Source organism: Colossoma macropomum, unplaced genomic scaffold (assembly GCF_904425465.1).
Source record: "Colossoma macropomum unplaced genomic scaffold, Colossoma_macropomum, whole genome shotgun sequence".
Classification (NCBI taxonomy): domain Eukaryota; kingdom Metazoa; phylum Chordata; class Actinopteri; order Characiformes; family Serrasalmidae; genus Colossoma; species Colossoma macropomum.
Window position 1 is genome coordinate 27,693,244 of NW_023494807.1, and position 26,902 is coordinate 27,720,145.

Genomic DNA, 26,902 nt, shown 5'->3' on the forward strand with positions numbered 1-26,902 from the left:
CAAATATGACTGTACACGCAATAATAACGTCATCAAATTCAAATCATAATAATATATCTCTTCTTCTACTTAGAAACACAAACACGGTGTAGACCGAAAGACTCCAATCTGAACTCTGTACAGAATTTCTCCGCTTGTTCCAGTGAGTTACGAGTGACAAACAATGAAACTATACATAAGAGGAGGTTAGTGTTGTAAACGAGAAAGACCTAGTGTGCTGACAGGTGCAGTTCACAGGACCGGCCTCTAGAGGACGCTGCTGCTCTGAGACGACACTACTGCTAAAAGCACCGAGCTGAATGACAAGACATCCTCCCAGCACTTCTGCAAAGGCTGCTCTAGAGTAAAATGCGCTACGTTAGAGGTCAAACACTCTTCAATCACAGCTCACTGTTCAAAATATCACTGATAGACAAGGTTAAATGGTATTTTGGAAGGTTGTGCTCTTGTGAGGTCCCAGACTGGACCATGGTTCTACAAATGACTGTTTGGAGAGCTTGACCATGTGTGATTCTGCCCTCTTTAAGTGGAATTACAGAGAGAGAGTGGAGAGAGAGAGAGAGAGAGAGAGAGAGAGAGAAAAAGAAAGAAAGAAAGAAATATGGGGAGAGAGAGAGAGAGAGAGGACACAGGGGGAAGAAAGAAACAGACAGATATAAGTGGAGAGAAAGAGAGAAAGAAAGAAAAAGAAAGAAAGAAAAAGAAAGAAAGAAAGAAAAAGAAAAATGGGGAGAGAGAGAGAGAGAGGACACGGGGAAGAAAGAGAGAGACAGATGTAAGGGGAGAGAGATAGAAAGAAAGAAAGAAAGAAAGAAAGAAAGAAAGAAAAAGAAAGAAAAATGGGGTACAGAGAGACAGATATGGGAAGAAAGAGAGAGAGAGATAGATATAAGGGGAGAGAGATAGAAAGAAAGAAAGAAAGAAAGAAAAAGAAAGAAAGAAAAAGATGCAGGAGAGAGAGATGGAGAGGGAGAGAAAGAAAGAAAAAGATGGAGGAGAGAGAGAGAGATGGAGAGGGAGAGAAAGAAAGAAAGAAAGAAAAAAGAAAGAAAAAGAAAAATGGGGAGAGAGATATGGGGAGAAAGAGAGAGAGACAGATATAAGGGGAGAGAGATAGAAAGAAAGAAAGAAAAAGATGGGGGTGAGAGAGATGGAGAGGGAGAGAAAGAAAGAAAGAAAGAAAGAAAGAAAGAAAGAAAACAAAAAAAAAGAAAGAGAGTAAGCGAAGGTACAGGAGAGTGACAGGATAACGTTCACTGGACTCCTGCCAGCTGCCCTCATGTTCAGCAGTTCTCTGGGTGAAGCCCAAAAGCTCAACCTGGCAACCTGACACTGACCTGTCTGGGTCATCAATAAAGAAACGCAGAGAATCTGATACAGCACTTATCAGATTAGACTGACCAACTGAGTGATGTAGATCAAAAACCTACTACATCCTGAACTGACCACTGTATCTAGTGACAGTTCGGCAGCACGACAATCAGGACTGAATACACCAGCATGACGAACACTAACAAAAACTGAGATACACAGATCTGTGCACACAGACACCTAAACACACTGTCGTTTATCTGGGCAGTACGTTGGGTTTTAGCTTGTAAAATCACATTGTTATTAGAATAAAGATAAAAAATAAATAAATACGGTAAACAGTAACAAGAATTTCCTGTTTTCAAAAAGTAACAGATATCTTGTGAGGTAGTCTGAAGAACACAGTTTGGTTCTAGATTTCTCATGAAGGCCTCAGGCAATCACATGGATTTATTATACTCCATCAGCAGCACATTGGATCTAACATAATGAAGTATTGATTAGCCAAACCAGGTATTGGATTGTAACTACAAATAACACTGGAGTTCCACAAGGAGAGGTTTGGAACGAGTTAAATGAACACTAACATTTTATATGTCAATATACAGGGTGATCGAAAAAGATGCATCTGATTTCAAAATGATTTATTTCACTGGTAAATCATTACAGAACAATGCAGTAAACTGTAAATGGTTTAAATGAGCATAAAGTTTATTATGTAATTTTACAAGTTCTCAATATGAACCTCCTCCAGCTGTACAGACAACAACACCATAGTCAGATTCATCCCATACTCGATTGAGCATGTCGGGTGTCGCTGCACTCACGACTCGATTTCAGAGATCATCCAGTGTTGTGGAACCAACAACGAACACTCTGAACTGTTGGAGCTTCACTGACAACAAAAAATCAGGTTGCACAGTTATGACTGATTCACTCTTACTGAAGTGGAGAACACAGAATGCTTTCTACTCAGGGGTCTCCATCTCCTCGCAGACTGAAGGGAGCCATGAGTGAGAAACTCTATGACCCCCTCTTTCAATTGGAATGTGATTGGTTCCTAGGCGCCTCACGGTTGTAAAAATACGGCGCTTTGAAATCGGATGAATCTTTCTGAATCACCCTGCATAGTCAGACCGAAGCAAGAGGGTGCAGCTATGTATTTCTGCACCTCTACAGGACACAGTAAACTTCTAGCACTAATCAGAAGAGTAAACGCTACCTCGTCATGTCATCCTCCCCATGTGTGGTCTTCGGGGTGGGGGAGTAACGTCCAGAGGAGGCGGGGGGCACCGTCTGGCTCAGGAAGTTTGGGGGGCTGATATGGTTCTCCATGTGTTGGGAGTAAGCTGAGAGAAACAGAAACAGAAAACAGTCAGTTAAGAATAGTATATAAAATAACACCAACAAAACATTTATAAATAAATAATAATAATACTGTTCTCCAGAAATGTGGGTAAAGAGCCCGCTTTGACCGACCACTTCCATTTATTACAGAAAGCTAATTGGCTTGTTTACTTTCTTCGGACTGCCTAAAGAAAAAAAAACTAAAAATAAACTGGGGTTGTCATGACTACTGCATCAATAGTTTAATCGATTACAATATATGTTCTTGATGAATCATCAAACAAGGTATCTGCAGGTCATTATTAGGTCATGTTTATCAGTCTGAACATTCTCCACAAGGGGGTGCTATTATTTGCTTTTGTGTGACAGCTCCCAGGCTAACAGGCTCCTCCTATAATATTAAGTTAGGCTTTACTGAACGATTCCCTGCAACATATAACGTAAAGAATGTACCAGCTGATGGTCTTTACAGTTCAAAGGCTCGAATAATAACAATAATAATCGAGTTGGCTTAAGTAGTACTAAAACTAAAGAGTGGGAAAGTGAATGTACACCACTGCTAGCCTGGTGCTAACATTTCCCATAGAAGTGCTAGATGATATATGTGGTGACAGTGCTGACAAGATGATGAAGTAACTCTTACATTTTTTAAATTGGTTTTAAATTTCTAAAATTTTGGCATTAAATGGGGCTTAAAAGCATGCAAATACCAGATAACACCCACTGGTCTCTCTCACAGTGAGACACTTGACAGATACCCACATTTCTATGCATTTTCTTATGCAGTTTTGTCACAATGTTTCATTTATTTTCAAAAAATCCCTTTATATTTTTTTCCCGTAAAGTGTTTCGGAATATTTGAAGGGCTGCTGCTCTTGTTAGTAAAGCCTCTTTTTATTGTTTGGGCTTCAATTAAAAAAAGAGCTTTATTAATTGTGTAAATGATAGGTATAACACTTTATTACTAAAATATTAAATAGTGATTTGTGATTTTTCAATAAATCTGTCTTTATGTACCGTCCCCAACTGCTTCAAAAAAAACAAAACAAAAAAACCCTGGACCGTACGAACCTGTACGAACAGACACGTCCCACAGGCGCACATACTGAACAACAGTGTCACCTGAGTGAACTATGTGCATCATGAACAAACCAACCAGCAGACCAAGTCTTCAGATAATTTGCTCTGAACTGCTCTCAGCCGCTCATTAGAGCGAGATGAAGGTGAAAAACGATCGGATGAATTACTTTAGCAGTATTTGCTAGCACTAACTTCAGGATAGGCGCTGCTGCCACATTAACACGTTAGCCGCGTTCCAAGGTCTAGGCTGCAGCCGAGGTAGTGCAGGTCCTCGGTAGGACTGTCCTATGAAGACTCCTCCTTAGTAGCCTATTGGTCACACAAATGGAACAATCCTAACGAGGCTGGGTGGTGACGTCACCAAAAAGGCCCCGACTACTGCAATTATAGCGCGAAACTTGTGAGGGAACTGGTGAGAGAAAATGGAGCCTGCAGCACTGTGTTTATTGCTTTTTCGTTTTCTCATAGAAAAGGAGGAGATGTTCTAATGTAGTACGATACACTACATATATATGGGGCTCCCGAGTGGCACAACCGTCTAAGCGTTGGCCCTATCATCAGGAGATCGTGAGTTCGATCCCTGGTGATGCTACAGCAATCCATAGCCGGGAGTCCGAGAGAGCACAATTGGCCTCGCTCTCTCTGGGTGGGTAGGATGACCCCTCCTTTCCCCCCCCATCACTCAGCGCGAGGCTAGTCAGTGCAGGCGTCTGTTAGCTGACGTAACAGATCTGGCGGTTGGCGCTTTCCTCCGAGCGCGTTTGGCTGTCCAATGACGTTGCGTGAGCGGCAGTTCGAAAAGAAGCGGTGGTTGGTTTCACAGGTCTCGGAGGAAGCCTGTGTTAGCCTTCACCCTCCTAGCGTTGATAGCATCGTGTGATTGGGGGAGTCCTAACTAGCGGGTGGAATTGGAGACGACTAAATTGGGGAGAAAATCGGGTAAAAATTTAAAAATAATATACTAAAACTACACATATACACAAGTGCTTCTAAAGAAAATACGATATATGGACGAATTCTTTAATTAATCAGTGATTTTACACTTTGTCAGGTAACGAAAATTGAAGGATGTGAATAATTTACATTTTAAAACAAGCTCTGCTCCAAAAGCTTTGTTTTCAGTCATTTTCTGTTTTTTTTTTCCTTCGCATCGTTCATAAGCAGAGAACTGTGGGTAACCGAAGGGTCCTTCACTTTGGAACAGCCTTCTTTGACATACCTGCCGAGAAATGCAGCCTAGGCTTTGGAACACAGCCAGTGACTGTGCCTGCACAGTGGAAAAAAAAATCTAATTCCGATCTGAGCGTTCTCATTAAGGTCACACGGCCACAAATTGGATATGTATCTGATCTAGAACCACATAAAGTGGCTCAGGTTGGATTTGAAAAGATCAGATTTGTGTGTCCACACAGCTCTGACTTCAGATCTGCGTCACAGTAAGGCAATGTGAACGTACCCTTAAAAGCTTCGGGATGAACACGTCAAGGTGTGGCTTGGCAACCTGACTGCGCAGGAACTCTGACTCCTACAAAGAACTGTGAGAACTGCTTCCAAGATCACCGTCACTGACCTCCCACAACTTCAGGATATTTACGCATCCCAATGCTGGGCGAGGACTCAGTCCATCACCTCACATGCCTCGCACCAAACTCATGGCCTTCTTCCTTCCTCCCTCTGGCAACTGCTTCAAAAGCATTACAACTCCCAATACCAGCCTCAGAAACAGCTTCTTCCCCCAGGCCAGAGGAGCTCTCAACAACTAACACTAGGGCTGCACAATATTGACATAAAATGCTGTCGGATATCACGATGACCATACGAGAAGTGATAAAGTTCTGTTATAATAATGTGTCTCTGGCTGGATGTAATGCGTAATGCAAGTGCAGACCAGAAATCTAACTAACCTCTCTTTAAATCCCTCTTTAAACAAACAGCAGAATACAAAAGCACCATTTACTGCTCTGCAAAATAAAAAAAAATTAAATCTGTATTTTACTGTTTTGTAAATGTTTATATCTCATTATGTTTCGTATTAACAAAGTGCATCAGAAGTGCTACAGTAAAATCTAGGCATATTCTCAGGTTTTAATTCTGAGGTCAAGGTACATTTTGATTTCCGATATATTGTGTGTTTAAAAATGTTTAAAAATGATATCTTACACACATCAGTTTGGCTCAGACAAGCAAAAGTTTTCAACTAAACCCTTTTCAATGTTGCCCCTCTTACAACAAGAGTTTACAAGCACTTCCAAAAAAAAAATAAATAAAAAAATAAAAAAAGCCCAGTCATTTGACCAAGGCTATGTCCGTAGCCCACAGCATAAGCCACACCCCTCTCTGCCAGAAGAGAGTGAGGGGTGTATCGGGCATATAGTTGTAAATTTCCATACGCTGTTTCCAATGTTCATTTTCTTCCACACTGTACTGAAAACATTTACACTCTTATTAAGATCAGATTTTCTGTTCTCTTTTTTGCCCTTACGAGGCAAAAAACAGCCGGCGTGATCCAGAATCGTCGACTTTCAGCGGTCATTTAGCACCTGAAGGCTCAGGTTTGCCCCCCGTAGTGATGGTATGGAGTTAAATGATCTTCTAACACACGGCTTTACAACCTCTTTCCTACAGAGGCTCTGCTTACACGCTAAACGGTGTGGGAGGGATGAAACTGAGCCTAAGCTGATCCTGCCGAAGCCATGCCAAAGGCCTGGGGGTCAGTATGGCAAGCCCTAGTCATGAGTGTACGTGTCCTCTGCGCTGGGGGTCAATTAGAGTGGATGTGATGATTCAAAGTGGTGCTAGTTAGATGAAGTATGAGAGACTATACAATACTCAGACCAGCGCAACACACACTAACACACCACCACCACGTCAGTGTTACTGCAGTGCTGAGAATGATCCACCACCCAAATAGTACCTGCTCTGTGAGGGTCCATGGGGGTCCTGTAACTGTAGAACTACAAAGTGCACCTATATAGTAAGTGCAGCTAATAAAATGGACAATGAGCGTAGAAACAAGGAGGTGGTCATAATGTTATGCCTGATTGGTGTATAGCAGACGGGTTCTCTGTTCTTTTCTAAATACACTGTAATGTGTCACAATTACTGTCTGTGGTAACTGACAATACAGACTTGGCATACAGAGAGTAAGTTGAGAACGTTGGAGTTTCCCTCTGAAATGGACTCTTAATTGGACCGACCTGTCAAATAAATTCTAGTGCTTACGGAAAATATCTAAGAAGGTTTAATTGGGTCACATTACGAAGAGCAATGAGGTTCAGCTGAAGCCGCTGTGACCTTAGATGAGATGTGACATCAGAGGCCGCGTGAGGACAGGACTGTTAAATGAGCCTGAGAGGAGGATTTTAAACAGCCTCTATCAGAGCTGGAGTCTGGGCTACAGCAATGTGGAATCAAAAATCTAAGCCAGCGGAGTCTTTTATTGCTTGCTAAGAGTGGAGGAGCCTCTGCATTGCACTGAAGTCCTATGAACAGGAGGAGGTCCTCTGTTCTCCTGACCTGTGTGCTGTCCTTGGCTCAGCAGCACCACCTCATTTACCCTCTGGCCGAGCAAAGCAGAGCATCATGCAAAAAAAAGGCAAAAAGCTCGGTAGACACCGAGCTTTTTGCCTTTTTTTTGCATGATGCTCTGCTTTGCTCGGTCAGAGGGTATATGATGAGGTGGTGCTGCTGAGCCAAGGCTCTGCAAGCAAGCCCAGGTTCATTAGCTCAACAAATGCAACTTCTTTTACATGAATAATGCTAAATTATCAAACATATGTTTAAACTTCAGCTTAAACAAAAACTCTAATACTGTGACTTATTTGGTAAACGGTGTATTGAATTTCCAAAAGTAACTCCACCCTGAGACCTTTTTTTTCCATTAACAGCTGAAATGCACTGCTTTGTAATAATAATACTCACCAGCCTTGCTTGAAATGTGAACACATCTTTCCAAACTGTAAACATAACATCTTTATCGTGGTCAGTTCCGCCTCTGCAGCGCCCCTTTGGTTCAACTCTGCTTTAGATGCGGACGGCGTCTCTTTGTACCAAAGTATAATAACACGTCACATTATGCAAATCAAATCAACTGGTGTTTTAGGGCCACTGTTCATAAAAATTAAAACAGTAGACTGAACTCGACATGAAAGTATAAGTCCACCAACTCCTCAATGCCCCTCATTTTAAACCAGGAGGTGCCGCCTTCCCTTCGCAAAGCCTTTGGCCACATTGCAACTTTTCCTCGTATTAATGCCACTTTAATGTTGTAATTCTATGACTTTTTTCTCAAAATAGTAAACAAATACTCTAATACCGTGACATATTTGGTAAACAGAGTATTGAATTTTAGAGTAACTCCACCCTAAGACCTTTTTTTCATCAACAGCTGAAATGCACTGCTCTGTAATAATAAAATATACCAGTCTTGCTTAAAATGTTACCACATCTTTCCGAACTGTAGAGATCACATATTTATCGTGGTCAGTTCCGCCTCTGCAGCGCCCCTCTGGTTTAGGCGAGGGTGCCATCTCTTCGTACCAAAGTGCAATGACATCATATTATGCAAATCAATCAACCAATTCTCAGGGATGCTCTTCTTGACAGCTACACATCCTTTCAGACCCACAGCGCTGAGTCGTCTTCTCACAGTGGAAGGATGGACAGAAACACCTGTGGATGTTTTCAGATCTGAAGCAGCTTGATTTTCTCCTCTCTCTCAAAGATGAAAGCTTTAAGTGCTGTTTATCTGATGGGGGCAGTTTTGGTGTCTACCAGGTCTTCCAGGTGGTTGTTAGGAGGCCCATTTTCTCTGTAGCTTTTAATCATTTTTGCAAACTCCAGGTTTGGACATCTCCATTTGTTCTTTTTCATTTGACTTTCTCTTTCAGTATGGAAGGGCTTTGCAGAGTACTGTATATCACACAGCCAGAAAGGGCCGTTCAGTGTTAAAGTGCTGTTACTGTAATTCTCAGACAAGACGCTGAGTGGCTGAGCGCACTTAACGGAATTATTTCTCGTTCATTAAGTTGGCGCTCAGGTCTGTGTGTGGCGCCTCGCCAGGGCACTGGTCCACACACTGCGGCCTCTGCCGCATTAGGATATTACTGCTTGGATTAGCAATAGCCCACTGGGATGTGTGATCCTGTCGCTGTTTGTCCGTCATGTCTCTAAGAGCATACTGTAGGATATATGAGAACGGATCATATGAAACCATGCTGAATGACTGTGTTTACATATTAACCATTTAATTATGCAGAAATTTGGAAAAATTGGTGGAATTCCCTTTGAATATGACCTAATTGCTTGTATTGACACTTCCAGTACCATCACAACAAGCCCAGTACTCATAAATGCTACTGTCTGCTCTTCCAGGCTAAAAGCTCCTTTCACAGAGTCAACATATTAAATGGTTGTGAACAGGTTGCCTGATTTTTGAGACAAGTTTGAGTAGGTTTTGACATAAAACATCATTTTTTAAAAGCCATTCATGGTGGAGAGGCACATGCAGGAAGGCAAAATAGTCCCCAGAGAAAACATTCCTCTACTTTACCATCATCAACACTACATATAAAACTCAGATGAGTGGGTTCAGTGGTGGTGGATAGTAAATAAAATGGCTATATTTGTGCCGTAGACATGGTGACCCCTGGTTCCCATCACCACCACTGTAAAGACATCTGAATCAGTGAATCAGTAGGTTTATCTACAATGGACCATTTCACATCAAACCACTCTGAATGACCAGTAAGTGGGGAAAATAATATAATAACACTAACAGACATGTTTTACCTCCTCCACACTCAGCTGGATCACACATCCCCCTGATACTGATTCACTCAGCATGGAAGGAAAATGCTTTATGACTCATGTTGACTTTAAAGTGACTTGAAACAACAAAGCTTTAAAGCTTTGAAAAATCAAATGTACACAGGTTTCCACCTTAAACTATAGTTTGCTGGCCAAGCTTATGTACATCAATTAAACATTCTAAAACAAACAGTTTTAAGGGGTGATAAATTTTACAGCTCCCCACAAACTGCACTGAATTGTTCAGTAATCTCAAATGGACTTGTCTATAATAAAGGACAAAAATACAGATACAATGCAGACCTTAAGGTGGTTTTTAGTTACACAGTACTTTCATCCAGTTTATATAGGCATCAAACGTCATGCAGCGCCAGATATTTGCATAGAAGAATGAAAATTACTTTAAAATCACTTACTGGTCACTTAAAATAAATTCATAAGTTTACTTTTTATTCCATTAATCAGGCATTAGGCACTTGATATTTGCACAGAAGTGGGAATATGACTTGAAAAAAATTATTTACTGGTCACTTAATTTGGTTTATTAATAAATGGCTACAAAATTTAAATTATAACTTTACATTTTACTCATTTAATCAAGCATTAGCCACTTGATATTTGCATTAAATATAAGAAATTTAAAAATGACTTCACTTAATTTGGTTTTTTTGACAACTATGTGAAAATAAATTCATAAGTTTTCATTTTATTCCATTAATCAGGCATCAGTCACTTGATCTTTGCACAGAAATAAGATAGAACCTCCAGCCTCTCCTCACTCCTAACACGGCACAAGAAATCCCTTTGGTGACCGACCATTCTTCCGTTATTACCAATATCTGTGGCTGATTTGCCCTCTGTTCCACAGGCACCACAGGAAACAACAAAAAGAGGGAGAGGCACTAAGCTTCTTGCCTAATTTGCCCCTCAAACCTACGCAAGACGGATCAGAGTGGCTGCCCTGGCAGTGACTTTGAGGCAGGACATCGTCCTTAGGCGATGCGGCTCGTTTTAGGGGATTAAAAACGGAAGCGTCACGTGAGGTCGAGGCATCAGCGTGCTTTCGGATATGGAGTGGGTGGCATCTGGCACTGCTCGGGCCATGAGAGGCACGCAAAGGAAGGAGAACAATAAGTGTTACTGGTGAGCTGCAGTTGACTGCGCCATGATCCAGACCACGGTTTCCGAGACACGTTTGGTGTCTGAAGAACTAATGTTGCACTGATATTGGCACTTAAATACACCATCCATGTCTGCCATAGAGAACACTGGGACTATGAAGCAACTTCTGACGCTCGTGTGTACATGACGTATGCATCCACACGCCAGCTGATGGACCTTAACTGCAACATGTCAGCGGTGTGGGATGCACAAGACAAATTTGGATGTGTAACAATATTTACATGCATGTACCTCAGGTTTATCTATATATAGTTTAGTTCTGTTTTTGCTATTTTGCACAATTAAAATATTTAAAATCTATTTCAGTTGTAAAATCTGGTTCTTTTCAAAAGTGAGGGGTACTCTGGAATAAAAAGCCACTGTTAACTTACAACAGGTTTTCTTAAGCAACTAAAAATTGCTTAATTGGGGAAAAAATATAGCCAACAAGTAATTGAGACGTATATAAGCTTAGAATGCTTTAGCAACCGTCTAAGCGTTGGCCCTGTCATCAGGAGATCGCGAGTTCGATCCCTGGTGATGTTACAGCCATCCGTAGCCAGGAGTCTCTCTCTGGGTGGGTAGGATGGCCCCTCCTTCTCCCCCCATCACTCAATGCGATGCTAGACAGCGCAGGCGTCTGTTAGCTGACGTAACAGATCTGAAAGTTGGCGCTTTCCTCCGAGCGCGTTCAGCCGTCCAGTGACGTTGCGTGAGCGGCAGTTCGAAAAGATATGGTGGCTGGTTTCACAGGTCTCGGAGGAAGCCTGTGTTAGCCTTCGCCCTCCTAGTGTTGGTAGTGTTGTGTGACTGGGGGAGTCCCAACTAGCGGGTGGAATTGGATATGACTAAATTGGTGAGAAAACTGGGTAAAAATCAAAAAAAAAAAAAGGGGTAACATACAAAAACCAGGATCTACAGGCACACATTGACTAGTTAGGTTAGACTGGTATTGGCACCGAAAAGGAAGAAGTGGTATCAGCGCATCCCTATCTGAAAGCCAGCCCTTGGTCAGTGACGTGGTTGCCCGGGTCACCGCACTGGCAGCTTCTTTTTAATACAAACTGAGTGTTGAAGACGGCTACTACTGCTACTGTTTGAACCTAAGCGAATATATTGGTCCATTTTCGTAGATAACTGTCAGAAACCACTGCACTAAGGGGAAAACTGTAAATCAGACTTTGCCTGACCCCTCCCTTTAAAAGTATTTCTCCATGGTCCATGTTTTTGAATCTGATCCAAGCGCCGTTTCCAGCCCCAATTCACCACGAAGGACAATAAAGGGTCCAGGGTCAGCACTGAGAAGTCTCCAGAAGTCCCCGGGTCTCAGAGAGCTATGACGGTCAGTCACATGTTTCTGGGCTGGAAAAAGCCAGTAGCTGCATGTGTGCTCTGTGTTCCCCCAGACAGCAGCAGCTTTAATGGCTGCAGGGGGGCTCAGACCAGAGCAATCGATAACACTCGAGCCCTCTACTCTGCGGACTATTAGTGCTCCCGCTGGCAGGCCTACGAGTCGAGCGCCAGTCGATGCACTCACGGCCCGGCCCGCGGCCAGGCTGACACACTTTGTGTTTCTTTTTTCCACATTTCACAGTGTTTATTAGGAGCCCAGCAGCACTGCAGCTTCAGCGGCCCATTCACAGAGGAAGCTGAATGAGCTATGGGGGGTTCTCTGAGAGCAGGATGAATGGTGGGACAGTTCTAATAAGCGCTAGTAGCAGCTTTTCTACTTTAAAGATGATTTCTGGGAACTAAAAAAAACAGGTCTTTAATTTTTTAGTTCAGTCTTGTTTAACAGAATACTTTAATTGTACGCTACATTTTGTTTGGAAGCAAATGGGCATTCGTGAAATGCCCAAAAGAAAACTGTCCACAATTTCTCTGTGGTACCGAGGCAGATACAGCCAAAGCGAGCGGTCCCATTGGTCAGCCTTTTATAGAGTAACTACTAATTAGAACAGTGGAATCAACCAATTTTGATTTACAAAGGGTGGAACCAGTTTTTCCCCCTCAGAAAACATCACTCTAGCCCTTCTGGAAGTTCTAGATATGTCTCTGACAGTGAATATGATTTGTGGTCTAACCAGAGTGGAACCAGTTTCCACTCTGGTGGCATCTATATATCATATCATATTAGTGAGTCACTGTAAAGCTGCTACAAGGTAAAATACTTATTAACGTCTTTTCCAAGGTACAAAAGTCTGTGCTTAATCTGCAATGGCCAAATAATGTCCACTAGCGTTAACTTAGCGCCAACATACTACTAGAATCCCACTGGACCGCTAGCAGAAATTTGACCAAGGCTGAATTTTTTGACCAAGTTTTGATGTTAATTAGCTAAACTGAAGGCTGAGCTCTAGTAGTCACAGTTACCAGCGGACAACAAGCCAATGACACAGTCTCATGATTAAGAGTTGGAAAAAATGCCCTCTTCGCATTCATAGCCACGAAGATGGACCAATAATCAGTAATCCAGAACCGCACATTTTGAGGCTCCATTTGCTTTGCTAATATAATCATTACTTGTAAACACCACAATCAAATTCTCTCGTGTATCAGAATCTGTCATTATGGCAGGTTAGGAGAGCTTCTTTGTGTTGATTAAATGACACTCAGTGAATCAGCAGTGATTAATTAGGAATTTTCATCATGTAAATGAGTTGGTTGGCATGATATCACTAAAACAATGAATTTAAAACAGGCTGTTTTGCAGCTTAGTCACCAAATACGGACTGTATGAACGTTTGGAAACAGCAATGTTTACACACTACTTTAAATGGGTTCTTTATAAAACAGACAGAGCCTCAATCAGTAAATGATCCTTATTTGATCTTTTACTTTAAACTGCCTTCATTTCTTAAACAACTTTAAGAAAACAATATTGCACACCATTCCAGTTCAGGTTATTGTGTTTGCTGCGTTTTTAACTAATCCAGTGGCTGCATGTTTACTAATAATGGCGAGTAACATTAATTATATAATCCCAGGGCTGCATAATGTATCACTGGGATTATTACGGGCCTCTAACCAATCACAGTGCTGTGAGCATCCTGATTAATCACAGTATCGGATGAGTGTTTCTGTGGGTGTTTTGAAGAATCAAGAAATTCAGAAAAATCTAACAAAAGTAAATTGATTAAAAATTATATTATTTTGACCAAATTATGTTACAATCATAATATATTGCGAGGTTTATCACAATTGCAAAGAAAAACTTGTATTTCTCCGTCTGTGCACCTGCAAACATGTGCAGGCATCATGAGCAGATGTTTGCATACGTGTCTGCCCACTGAACGTGTCCAGTAGGGGGCAGGCATTCAAACCAGAACATATAGAAAACGAAAGAGGCAATTCTCACGGTTTTCTCTCTCTCTTTCTCTGAGATTGAATCCCCACTTCATAGTTTTTTGTAGTATTTTGCATCTTTTCTGTCACGTGATCCTTAACCTTTTTAACTCCTTGAGACCACCGGTGGTTCCAAAATTCACTTCGTCATATTCGTCATAACTTTCATATTTCATAAGCTACATTCAGAAGGTGGGGGTCATATGAGAGCTGTAACTGTCTTCTTTCCAGTAAAATAGATGGGTGATGTAATTTTAAACCCTTATAATAAAAGAAGCTGAACTCAATTTTTTGTCTACTGAAAGTCGACCCATTTTTCCACAAATCTGGGCTATAAATTATAAACAGATGGCGTCTCTTCAGTGATCTGCTCTGTAAAAATTATTTTGATAAAATAATACAAAGAGCGTCTAAGATTTTTGGCTTTCAGCAGTAAATAGTAAGCATATAGCAATATGTGTGATCATAAAACACATGTTCTGTTAATCTGAGGGGAGCTTTTACAAAAAAAAATAATAATAAAATTAAAATTTACGTTCATTTCATGCAGTTACTGAATCATTTGCCCTATGATTTGGTCATGTTAATTCAGATGGAAAAAAACTAAATATTCCCTGCTCCTTTTGGCTTTTTCACCATTTCTTGGGTTGGGTTTGGGTCGAGTACAGTTGGGGGGTCTTGTACTGCCCCCAGCAGTATTTACACACAGCTCTGCACAAGTGCACAATGCATAACTGAGATTTTGGAGGTGTGCATGCTGAAGCCTCTGCGAGCCACACTTTCCCATGAACCCATTCTGTGTCTCAATTCAAATATGTTTACGTGCATCTTCACAGAATGCATTCTGCAGACTTACTGCATAGTTTCATTCATAACACCGGCATTCTGCAGTCCTACATAGCAGTGATTTAAGCTCTGTGTCAGATTTGTGCTGAAGCTCAGGCTGTTTTACTCACAGTTGGTGATATCCGGAGGAGCGAAGCTGTCATTCATGAAGACACTGTTGGGTTTAGCCACTTTCAAGTAGACCACGTCTGTAGTGTTTTTCAAGGCAGTCACGGCGTGCTCATGGGTCACCTCCTCCAGACAGGCGCTGTTCACCTGACACACACAAACACAAGCTTCAGTCTGAAGAATATAAACAGGTTTCCTCGGCTGATGATTAGTAGGACTGTCATGATTAACCAATTATACTTGATTACTCAACTGAGATATTTTCTTTCTTACAGTAAGTAACAGAGCCTGAAAGACGAACCTATTTACATGCTGTTTTTTTGCCACATAGGGATTTAATACAGTAACTTTTTTTTTTAATTAAGTGTTTTCAAAGGCATCCTATTAATCTTGGACAAATTATTTTCGTCTGCAGAATTATCATATTACACAATATATAATAAATATATAATATAATAAGTAATATACAACAATTACATAATATAATAAGTGAAAACAACACATCCTATAGAGAGAGCACACTTCTGCACATTTTAATGCACAATTACAGAATTTAACACATTGAGTAAAATAAACAAACAAATAAATAAATAAATAGTGGCCTAAACCAAAGTTATGGCACGTTTTATATTTTATCTTTTAATTTTTCAACATGTTAAACTCAGCAAATAAATAAATATTGTGCACTAAAATTTACAGACAAACACCATATTTAAGTTTGTCGTAGAGAATGTGTTAGAAAATGTCATTTGACCAGGGGTGCCAACACTTTTGTATATGACTATGTACACAGATCAGGCATAACATTATGACCACCTCCTTGTTTCTATGCTCATTGTCCATTTTATCAGCGCCACTTACTACAATTAGACCGTAGTCCATCTGTTTCTCTGATACTTTGTTAGCCCCCTTTTTACCCTGTTCTTCAGTGGTCAGGACCCCCATGGACCCTCACAGAGCAGGTACTATTTGGGTGGTGGATCATTCTCAGCACTGCTGTAACACTGACGTGGTGGTGGTGTGTTAGTGTGTGTTGCGCTGGTCTGAGTGGATCAGACACAGCAGTGCTGCTGGAGTTTTTAAACACCTCAGTGTCACTGCTGGACTGAGAATAGTCCACCAACCAAAATTATCCAGCCAACAGCATCCTGTGGGCAGCGCCCTGTGACCACTGATGAAGGACTAGAGGATGACCAACACAAACTGTGCAGCAGCAGATGAGCTATCGTCTCTGACTTTACATCTACAAGGTGGATTGACAAGGTAGAAGTGTCTAATAGAGTGGACAGTGAGTGGACACAGTGTTTAGAAACTCCAGCAGCACTGCTGTGTCTGACAGATGGACTACAGTCTGTAATTGTAGAACTACAAAGTGCACCTATATAGTAAGTGGAGCTGATAAAATGGACAATGAGCGCAGAAACAAGGTCATAATGTTATGCCTGATCGGTGTATTTAGTTAATTAGTGTGTATTGCCTACAATTAACTACAGTCTTTTCTATGGCATATATTTTTGAACTAATGAGAGATTAGGATGATTGGAAAGCAGTAATAATAATACATCATGTGACACTGGAAAGAGAATAAAAAAAACAATAATTGCATAATATTGGCACTAATATAGTGGCATTGGCACTAATTAGCACGATTTTCAACAATATCAATTAAGACCCCGAGGCTACTTTCCAGGTCTTCTTCATGTTTTAAAATCTGAAATGTTTCGAAAAGCTACACATGGCTTGATGCAGTTCAGTTAAAACCTCTTCAACTCTAGACATACTATTGTTTTTAATATTAAATTCAAGACAATAAAGATTAAAGATGAAATAAAGTTTGTAATTTCTATAAATTATTCAATAACTACTATAAAAATGTAAGTTATGTAGTTATGAGAGTGAGAAACTAAAATGTGGGCCCATATAAGGGCCTTTAGGGTTCCATTGACTTTTAAAAATGTCTGTATAATTCAGTTCTTTAGATGTAAACAAAGCCAAACTAAGTGGTTTGATGTGAAATCATTCATAGTAGACAAACTTACAGACTCACAACGTCAAGAACACAAGTATAGTCGTTTTACTTACCATCCAAAACCACCAGTGAACCAACATGTGTCTTCTAAATTTCTATATGTTGATGACTGTAATAGCAATAAACCTAAATAAAATAAGTTTACTTTCATACTAATTTGTTTCACCAGTCCTCATGTACCTTTCCACCATCAATGAATGGATTTAAAAAATGCGTTTCTGTCTGAAACCTTCTCAAAACTATCATAGCACAATGTCTCACAGTGTATCTGTGACATTTCATTTCACGTAATAACTTTCTGTGAGGGAGCTTTTAGAGGTGGACGTCTGGTTCCTATAATCATTACTGTGAACAACTCTGACTCGGTAAGGTTCATTAGAATGGACCACTTCACATCAAACCACCCTGAATGACTTTATTTACATCTTAACCATTTAGTTATTCAGAAATTTTGAAAAATAAGTGGAATTCCCCTTTAAGGGCTTCATTTTCATGGCCTGGTCTTTTAAAATGACCTGATTGCCAAAATCAGATTATTACGAATGTAAGCAATGCTGACACAGTGACTACTGATATTTCCTCACAGCCAAAAGTTTGTCTCCTATTTGAAGTCTCCCATCTTTGTGTGCAGCTCCTCCTTCTATGATTTTGGTGACGTAGATGCTGTTGTCCCCTGGGATGTGCTGGTTCCCGACACCCCCTGCTATACTGAAGCCAAGCCCTGGGACATACCAAAGACAGAAAAACAGGGGGAGGTGAGTGATGATGCCTCCACAAAACAGAGATTATGCGGTTCTGAAGGTGGTATGACTTAAGGAAAAACAACCTTATGCAACTACAAACTGACTGTAGTACGTCTGTCTAGTGTTGCATGTTATTGTTCGAAAATTGCACCTAAAATCCAAAACAATCTGGTGAAAACGTATTAGCCTTCGTAATCCGCCGAAAATAAGACAGACAAATAAACACACCGCTGTCATCAAGGAACCAAAGAGGCCGATCGTGAAGGGCAGGGAGGAGGGAGGAGAGGGAGTTGCCATGGCAACAGCGGTTCAGAGTCGTCAGGCTGCTGCGGTTAATGGGGGAAGACGGCAGGACCTGCACGCCGCTCCAGAGAAATTTCTCGAGCAGAGAGAAAAGGGGCAAAACACTAAAAAGGCCCACATATTGGATCTCCTGGCCATGCGTGCGACCAGGAGAATTGCTCGGGTCTCAGCTTGGGACCGATTTTAATCCTGAGAAGTTATTTAACAGCACTGCTCCCTCCTTTGCTGCAGGATTAGGAACAAAACGAGGAAAAAAAGGCAGAACAAAGGGGAAATATGCACAGCTCTTTTAGAGCATGTAGACGAGGAGAGACGAACATCAAAGACTCTTCTTAAAGGGCCCATATCATGGGCCATATTTTTTGTTTTAATATAACAGAATTTGATGTATGCAAACACTGTTTCAACACATACCATTCATTTCCCAGTCTTTATATGGACATGAAGCCGCAAAAACAGCCCATTTTGAATTCACTGTTTTTGTGACGTCACTAAAACTAAGACATTCACATACAGTCGAAGGCAAAAGTTTGGATTTGTTTGTTAGTGTACAATTTATAACTGTTTGTTGAGTTTAATATATTTGAAAAAAACATAAAATATAACATGTGCCATAACTTTTGCACAGGTCACATTTTGTTTTTTTGTGCGTTAAAATGTTTTTTCTGTCCAAACTTTTGCATACAACTGCAAATCTGTCTATTCAGCATACAGCAGTTTAGCTCTGCCCATCCACGCTGAACTTACAAGGACTGTTTCAGCCTGGACTGCTTTTGGAATGAGGCACAATACAGTGTAGCCAACTAGAACAGAGCTCATTTACATATATCAGTCTTAAAGGAAGAGTAAAGTAACAAAAGCAGCCTGTTTAAGGGATAAATAGAGTCGTATACAGAGGCCAGTCAGTTATTTACAAATCAAGTCTTAAAGGCACAGTAGCAAAAAATAGCCTGTGTAATTCTAAGGGATAGAACGAGGCTGGAAAATGGGCACGTAAAAAAATAATGAGCGGACCTCAAGAAAAAAAAATATGAGAAAAATGTAGGATGTGGGTCCTTCAAGAATAATTTGTTTACTAAAAACTTAAAAGTCAGCACCAAAACACAAGCTGAAGGTTTATTCATAATTAAAAGTTATCTTAGTTACAAAAAGAACTTACGACATGGTAAAAAAACAAGCATATGTAATAACAATGTTATTAACTATATCTATTTATAGATCAGCTGATAAGCAGGGGTCTAATATTGGTATTGGAAAAGAAAAGTGATGTTGTCTCATCTCTAGTTCAGGCCATTTGTACATGGCTGATACCTCCCATAACCCCAACACCAGGCCCAAGCGAATGAAAATCTACTGTATTGTAGATACAAAAACACAGCAAATGTTCTTAACAATACATGATTAACTATAATTATCCATTTATAGAAATTTTTTAACATAAAATTACTATGAATAGCCGTTTAAAGTTGTGTCATTCTAGATTACTTTTATTCTAAGTTTATTCTTGATTCTATACAGCTTTATTATGGAATCATCTACAGCTCTGTTCTTCATTAATTTCTTCATTTTTACAGCTTCCTAATAACAGTCTGAAACGTACAGAACCTTAGCCTCAAACAGAATAACTGTATACATAGTGTGCATGTATGTACGCGACCCTGGACGCTGTGTAAGATGATACTGTACCTTTGGGCCCTTTAACCAGTTTGATCTCCATGACTTTCTCAGAGACCGACTTTCTCCTTCTGACGTAGAGTCTGACCAGTGAGCCGGCCTCCTTCAGCGCTTCTACAGCCTTGCTGTGGGTTACGTCCCTAACGTCCACCTCATTCACACGCAGGATAACGTCATTCACCCTGCAGAGAGAGCAGCGCATTGGCATCAAGTTAATGATATGACATGGATCGAGATACGAGCTCCATGATGTATGAAACAGAAGAGAACATCAGCTGCACGGCATAACTGACAGTCTACTAACAGAGTGATTTTACAGGTCGGGTCCACAAGAGGCACTGGTCATCAGAAACAGCACACAGACCGAGATATACCTCTCTCCATCCGAACACCAGGCCCGAGCAAATGAAAATCTACTGTATTGCAGATACAATGTATTGGGTTATTGATACTGCTGCTCTGTAATGACAGAGTTATGTACATTTTCTCTGACCTTTAAGTGAAGTGAGCACCATATTTATGCTTATAAAGATATTTATGAAGCACTATGGCAATGCAGTGACACTGTAATGACAGTTATGTTTGTTTTCTTGGCCTCATAAAAAAGTGAGTTTCATTTTGCTGTTTATAAGATGAATCAGTATTGATGACAGTAATGAGTTATGCACATTGTATTTGGCTGTTCAGTCAAATGAGCAGTTTGTTCAGTCGTTTTTTGCTGGACATTCCGGCTTTATGGGGTCACATCTTTCCTTTCTCTCTTGGTGGTGGTGCTATAAGAAATTCCTGTACACAACATTTGATTAACACTGAAAAACTATCCTGATGTAGGACAATTTCAGGCCAATGTGAGTCATCTTTGGGAACGGCTTGGGTTAGAAATTTTGTCAGGATTAAAATGTCCAGTATGGTACTTTAAGAATTGAATGTGAAATGGACACTAAGGCCCCAACCCATTTCACCCCTCGCCCCTACCTCTTGGCCCTTAGCCCTCTGTTTTGCGCATTCACGTCTAGAGTTAGGGTGGCCCAATTTTTGTTGAGATAGAAGGGTAGGGCTACATGGCCCTCCAAACGGCGGCTTTTCAGAGACTCACTCCAAACAGAGTGTTATGGAAAAAAAAGAAAAGAAAAACCGGCAAGATGGCTGTAAAAAAGACCAAAGAAACCCAAAAATATAAGTGTTTTCTCAGTTAAAAATACAATAACCACCATATTTTCTTAGTTTAATGTGGTTTCAATGTATTATGGTCATTTTTTTCGTAAAAAGCATAAAAAAATTGCTAAAAGTATGCTAACGTCTCAGTAACTAGCTAGCTAACTTTTCCGTTCCACCTTAAATAGTCCAGCAGTTCTGATGCCTGAAGCGCCAGAATGTAACTGCTGCACCATTTAAGGTGGAACAGGAAAATTCAAACAAGTATCACCAAAAAAATAGAGGCAGGTGATAATAAATAACTATCCCCCCTTTTTGAAGGCATATGATGCCCTAAATGTAACTAAAGCCCAGCAGTGAGGAGCTGAACTTTACCCTCCTCTGCTATCGCTGCAGACGGGCAGGGTCGCCTACAGAGCAGCGCTAGTAGCTGTTAATGAAGTAATTTTATTTGAGGGTCCCGTTTCATAGGGCAAGATTTCAACCACTATCCCTTGTAACTTAGTTCCAAGGGGTTAGAGTGACTCTCAAAAACAAGTGGTGGGGTAAAAAGAAATGGGATTGGGCCCAAAAGAAACAGGACACAGACCATGAAATGGACATAATGCCACTACAAAGCTAGCAGTCATAACGCGCCACCACTTCACCTCGCAAAGTGTTACGACACAATTTGACAGTGAAGTTGATGAAAGCAGCCTTTATGACAACTGCCACTTACAGGAATAAGCTTTGGCCTTATCCAATTTGATAATTTGTATCCCATTCAATACTGATTTTAGGGGCAAAAAAGGTTTTATTTTATTTTTAATTAGTTCTCTTCATTAAAAAGTGTTATAAAATTCTATTCTCTTGCAAGGTTTGAATGCATTTTATATGCCTCATCAACAGGATATCGTCAGTTTGAATCCCACTGGTTATCAGCGCAATACTGGCCCATACAAATAATACAGCAGGTCACTTATAGCAGCCAAGTGATATACTGTCGGCCCTAGTCCAGCTGTCATTCGCCTAGACCATCAAAGACCAGCTTAACCAGAAACCAGCTACCAGAAAAAGCTGGTCTTAGCCAGATTTGTCAGCAGGGACCTCATTTATCCTAGGCAGACTGGCACTGATCCACTCAAAAAGACACGAAAACAGCAGACATACATCCATCCAGTCTTAGGCTCGGTACTGCTCTGATTCTGCATGTGCAGCAGGTCGAAATGACTTTTCACAGCACAGACAAGCGCCTGTCTTATTAGCAGAGATACGCACTGCAGAAAACAGATAATTACCTGAATATTCACGAACAAATCAAACCGAACTGCATCAACAAAACAAGAAAAACCTGCTTAACAAAGCATATTTCAAATACACACATAGGCCACAGCAGCACGGACCCCTTTACTAAAGTGTCACCCTGTCTCTCTCTCAGGCTGAAGTCAGGCTCTCATCAGTGTCAGCTCTGACCACACTGTCCACAGCTCTCCTGCAGCTTTAATGAGCCTCTCAGAGCACAAGCAGACACAGCCCAATACTCTCACTAACACACCTCACCGTCATCCTCCAGTTAGATTTAATACTGTATAATGCCCATCACATGTAATGACATATCAAACCAAATGCAAAAAGCATTCAAAACTCACCTCCAGGAATGAGCAATGTGGCAAAACTATATCACAACACTTCAGGACTTTCATTTCTCTGAGGTTTTATACGTCTGAACGGATGAAAAAGCCCCAGCGGTGCCACAAATAAAAGCCACTATCAGAAACTATGAGCACTGCTTTTTATTTAACGTTACACACTGCACTAAATCCAGTTAAGCAGGGCTAATTATGCTCACACTGTAATGAGACATGCAGCTGGACAGTGTTCCCTAAAGGGGAATCTGCACTGACTTTTAAAAATGTATGTGAACGTCATTCAGAGCAGTTTGATGTGAAATTCTCAGTTCTGGAAAGAATTACATAGTCAGAATTGTTCACAGTGGTGGTGACAGGAACCAGACGTCTGGAGAGTTTAATGCCTCTAAAAGCTCCCTCACAGAATGTTATACATGAAATGGCTATTAATACACGGTCTGATGCCTTAGGAACTGTTTATGACACTTTTGAGAAAAGATTTTGGTCTAAATATTTTTAAAAATTCATTCATGGTTGAAAGAAACATGCAGAATGCATCTACATCACATATTAAAACTCAGAGGACACGTGTTAAACTCAGAACAGATACATAGAAGAAACAGCTATATCTGTGCCATAAACATCTTGACTCCTGGTTCCTATCACCAACACTGTGAGGAAGTCTGTAAGTTCCTCCACAACTAGCCACTAAACGTCAAACCACTCTGAATGACTTTGTTCACATCTTAAATGTGCAGGAATTTTGAAAAATCAGTGTAATTCCCCTTAATGTACTGATGACTGATGATCAGAAAAGCACATTGTGACACAGTGTGACATGGGCCCAGTCCCATTTCACCCCTCGCCCCAACACTTTGCCCTTAGCCCTGTTTTGCGCGTTCACGTCTAGGGGTGTAGGGTGCACTGTTAGGGCTACATGGCCCTCCAAACGGAGTGTTATGAGAAAAAAAGAAAAACTAGTAAGATGGCTGCACAAGAGACCAAAGAAACCCACAGATGTGAGAATTTTCTCCGTTAAAAAATTACGATAACCAGTTTAATTATCTTAGTTTAATGTCGTTTCAATGTATTATGGCCGTTTTCGTCAAAACAAGCATAAAAATTGCTAATAGCATGCTAGTGTCTCTGTAACTAGCTAGCTAAATTTCCCGCTCCACCTTAAATAGTCCAGCAGTTCTGACGCCTGAAGTGCCAGAATGTAACTGCTGCTCCATTTAAGATGGAACAGGAAAATTCGAACAAGAACCTGGTGAATATCTGACTTCAGGTTCATATCGCTAAAGAATTAATAAATAATAATACATTTTCTTGTTCCCCCGTCTTTGAAAGCATATGATGCACTAAATGTAACTAAAGCCCAGCAGCGAGGAGCTGAACTTTACCCTCCTCTGCTGTCACCGCAGACTGGCAGGGTCGCCTACAGAGCAGCGCCAGTAGCTGTTAATGAATTGATGTTTTTTTTATTTGAGGGTCCCGTTTCGTAGGGCAAGATTTCAACCACTACCCCTTGTAACTCAGTTCCAAGGGGTTAGGGTGACACTCGAAAACAAGGGATAGGGCCATGATTTTTCACAATAACAATATCATATTTTCACAAACAACAGGCCAGAGCATCTGGAGCGAAGGTGTGCTTGTTGAAGGCTCGGCCTTACCGAAGTCTCCCGTCCTGAGCTGCAGCGCCTCCTGGGATGACTTTGGTGATGTAGATACTGGGGTCCTCTCCGATGTGAGGGTTATCCGTGCCGCCTGCAATGCTGAAGCCCAGCCCGGAATTACCCTGAACACACGAGGAGATGCAGGTTAACAGCACAGCAATGTTGGAACAACACCTCAGGCACTTGGCTTTAACCCCTGGACGCTACAGTTACTGCTGGCACCAACAGAAGTAGTTCTAATTAGTTCTACTGTTTATTCGGTAACTCACTAAACAAGCAGAGAAGGTGCTGACTGTAAACGTTCAATCCACATTATCTTAATGTTTGTGAGTAGAAGAGGAGATATTTTGATATACTGAATTTGATGGACGGTTATTGCTGTGTGGTCTTGCAGGCTTGAAGTGTTTGCCATGTTCCAAACATCGGAAATATAAACTTAAACTTCAATATAAATGAAACAGAAAGTCAATTCAATACACAACAGTTTACTTAATCATTGCATTTAACCTCTTAAACTCCCAGGCGCATTACATCTTAAGGCTTATTGTTCAGTACAATGTTGTGAAAAAGTCTGGGCACCCCTGGTCAAATTCCTTGCTTTGTTTATTTTCTAAGCGAAAATAAGTGAACGCATCCTCTACAGAGAACACACTTCAGGACATTTTAATACACAATTACTGTTTATTGGCTGAATTTCACATACAGGAAAAATATAAAAACAGAAATTGTGGCATGTGCAAAAAACTTGCACTAAAAATCTACAGAAGAATACCATGTTTATGTTTGTTCCCTGTGGAGGATGTTACTTTACTCACATTTTAAAAAAAAATCGACAACACACGTCATTTGACCAGCAGTGCCCAAACTTTTGTGTAAGACTGTAACAACATGGATAACAATGCAAACCGTTGTTATGAGTGTGAACTGAACGTCTGAAGCCACTGGCCATTTAGAAGGTTTAACAGTATTCCAAAAAACAGAAATAGCTTTTTTATTTTTTTCCTCTCCAATTTTAATCGTTGCCAAATAAGATGTCTCCATCACACGATGCTCCAAGCTGGGAGGGTGAAGGCTAGTGCCAACTTCCTCCGACATACGTGAAGCGTCAACACATCTTTTCAAACTGCGGTTAATGCGATGTCACTGGACAGCTCAACACGCTTGGAGGAGAACGCTAACTGCTAATTCTGATACATTAGCTAACAGACGTTGAGTGATGTGGACAGAGTGGAGGTGTCACATTTCAACTATGTCAAAACTACACAGCACTTCTTTTTTTTTGTGGGGGTGGGGTGGGGTGGGGGGGGTCTTTCATCATGTCTTTCCATCCTTTTTTTGAGTGTTTAGAATGTTTTAATAAATGTGGTGTTTCTTTTGTTTGTTTTTACATTTTTCTTCATACTTAAAGAGAATAAACGAATAACTCCAACATTACAGGTCAAACTTCTTACCACTGTACAAATATATTCTCCAGTCCACTATTTGTCCTGGCACTGTGCAACACAAATAAAACCAGGAGAAAATAACCCAGTGTTTATTCACTCTGTTGTCTGTAAGCTAATCAATGCATAAGATAAAGATGAATATGAAATTGTTCTTTTTAAACGAGTCATAACTTTTAAAAAAAAGTAAGATTAAGTGACCCTTTATTAGTCCCACAACAGTGGTAATTTCACCTCCACATTGTAACCCATCCGTGCAGTGAAACACCCCATACACACTAGTGAACACACACACTGGGGGCAGTGAGCACACTTGCCCGGAGCGGTGGGCAGCCCTATCCACAGCACCCGGGGAGCAGTTGGGGGTTAGGTGCCTTGCTCAAGGTCACTTCAGTCACGTACTGTCGGCTCAGGGGATCGAACTGGCGACCTACCGGTCACAAGGCTGGTTCCCTAACCAGCTACACACAGGCTGCGCCTCAATATGAACACTCCTATACCATTTAATGTACCAGTTAAATAAAGTAATTTCAAAATAGACGATGTACTAATGTAACATGCTGTTTAATGCATTATATGTGGTTTGAAAAGCAGAAAGCAGCCACTCCCACCATGGAAATCTCTACCTGTGCGTCCCTGCAAAAGCCTGCGAGCCAACAAGCGACAGAGAGAACGAGTGAGTGAGAGAAAGAGAACGAGTGAGGGATAGAGAGAGAGAGAGAGAGAGAGAGAGAGAGAGAGGGAAAGAGAGAGAGAGAGAGACGTAATGACAGGTCTAGACCATCACTTTATCTACATCAGTTGATGTACTGCATTTAGAGAGAGACTCCATCGGACATCTTAATGTCTGGTCGAGAGTATCAAATGGACAATGGACAGCGGACCATGGGCCTCAAAACCAGACAGGTCCAAAACCAGACACCTGGCAACCCTGGGGGAGAGGGAGGACTATCCTACCCACCTAGAGAGAGAACGCAAGGACAATTATGTTCTTTTGGGCTGGCGGCCACAGACGGCTGTGGCATCACTGGGGATCAAACTCGCGACCTGGCGACAGGGCCGACATCCAGAGAGTGCTGATTCAACAGAACCAGTCAATCACGAAAAGCAACAAAACCAGCGAGGGGGGTGTGCAGGAAACTCTGGACCTTTAGAGTCAATTCGGCGTTTAGCAGGGCAGAGCTGTTGGGAAGATGAGTCGGCCGTTAAGCGGCGTGACAGCCAGCCGAGAGGAGCATTGTTTATTTATGCCGAGTTAATAATGCGC

At 41.0% G+C, this 26,902-nt stretch overlaps 1 protein-coding gene across 13 annotated transcripts in view; it reads right to left on the reverse strand.

Moving 5' to 3' along the window:
* Positions 1-26,902, reverse strand: part of dlg1l (discs, large (Drosophila) homolog 1, like) — a 199,981-nt gene that overhangs the window by 37,978 nt on the left and 135,101 nt on the right. For all 13 annotated transcript variants that reach the window (XM_036555831.1, XM_036555828.1, XM_036555825.1 and 10 more), the window contains 5 exons: positions 24,191-24,315; positions 19,768-19,937; positions 17,620-17,756; positions 15,009-15,153; positions 2,534-2,660 (listed from right to left, as the gene is read on the reverse strand). In XM_036555831.1, the coding sequence (XP_036411724.1) occupies positions 2,534-2,660; positions 15,009-15,153; positions 17,620-17,756; positions 19,768-19,937; positions 24,191-24,315 (704 nt within the window). The remainder of the gene's footprint in view (positions 1-2,533; positions 2,661-15,008; positions 15,154-17,619; positions 17,757-19,767; positions 19,938-24,190; positions 24,316-26,902) is intronic.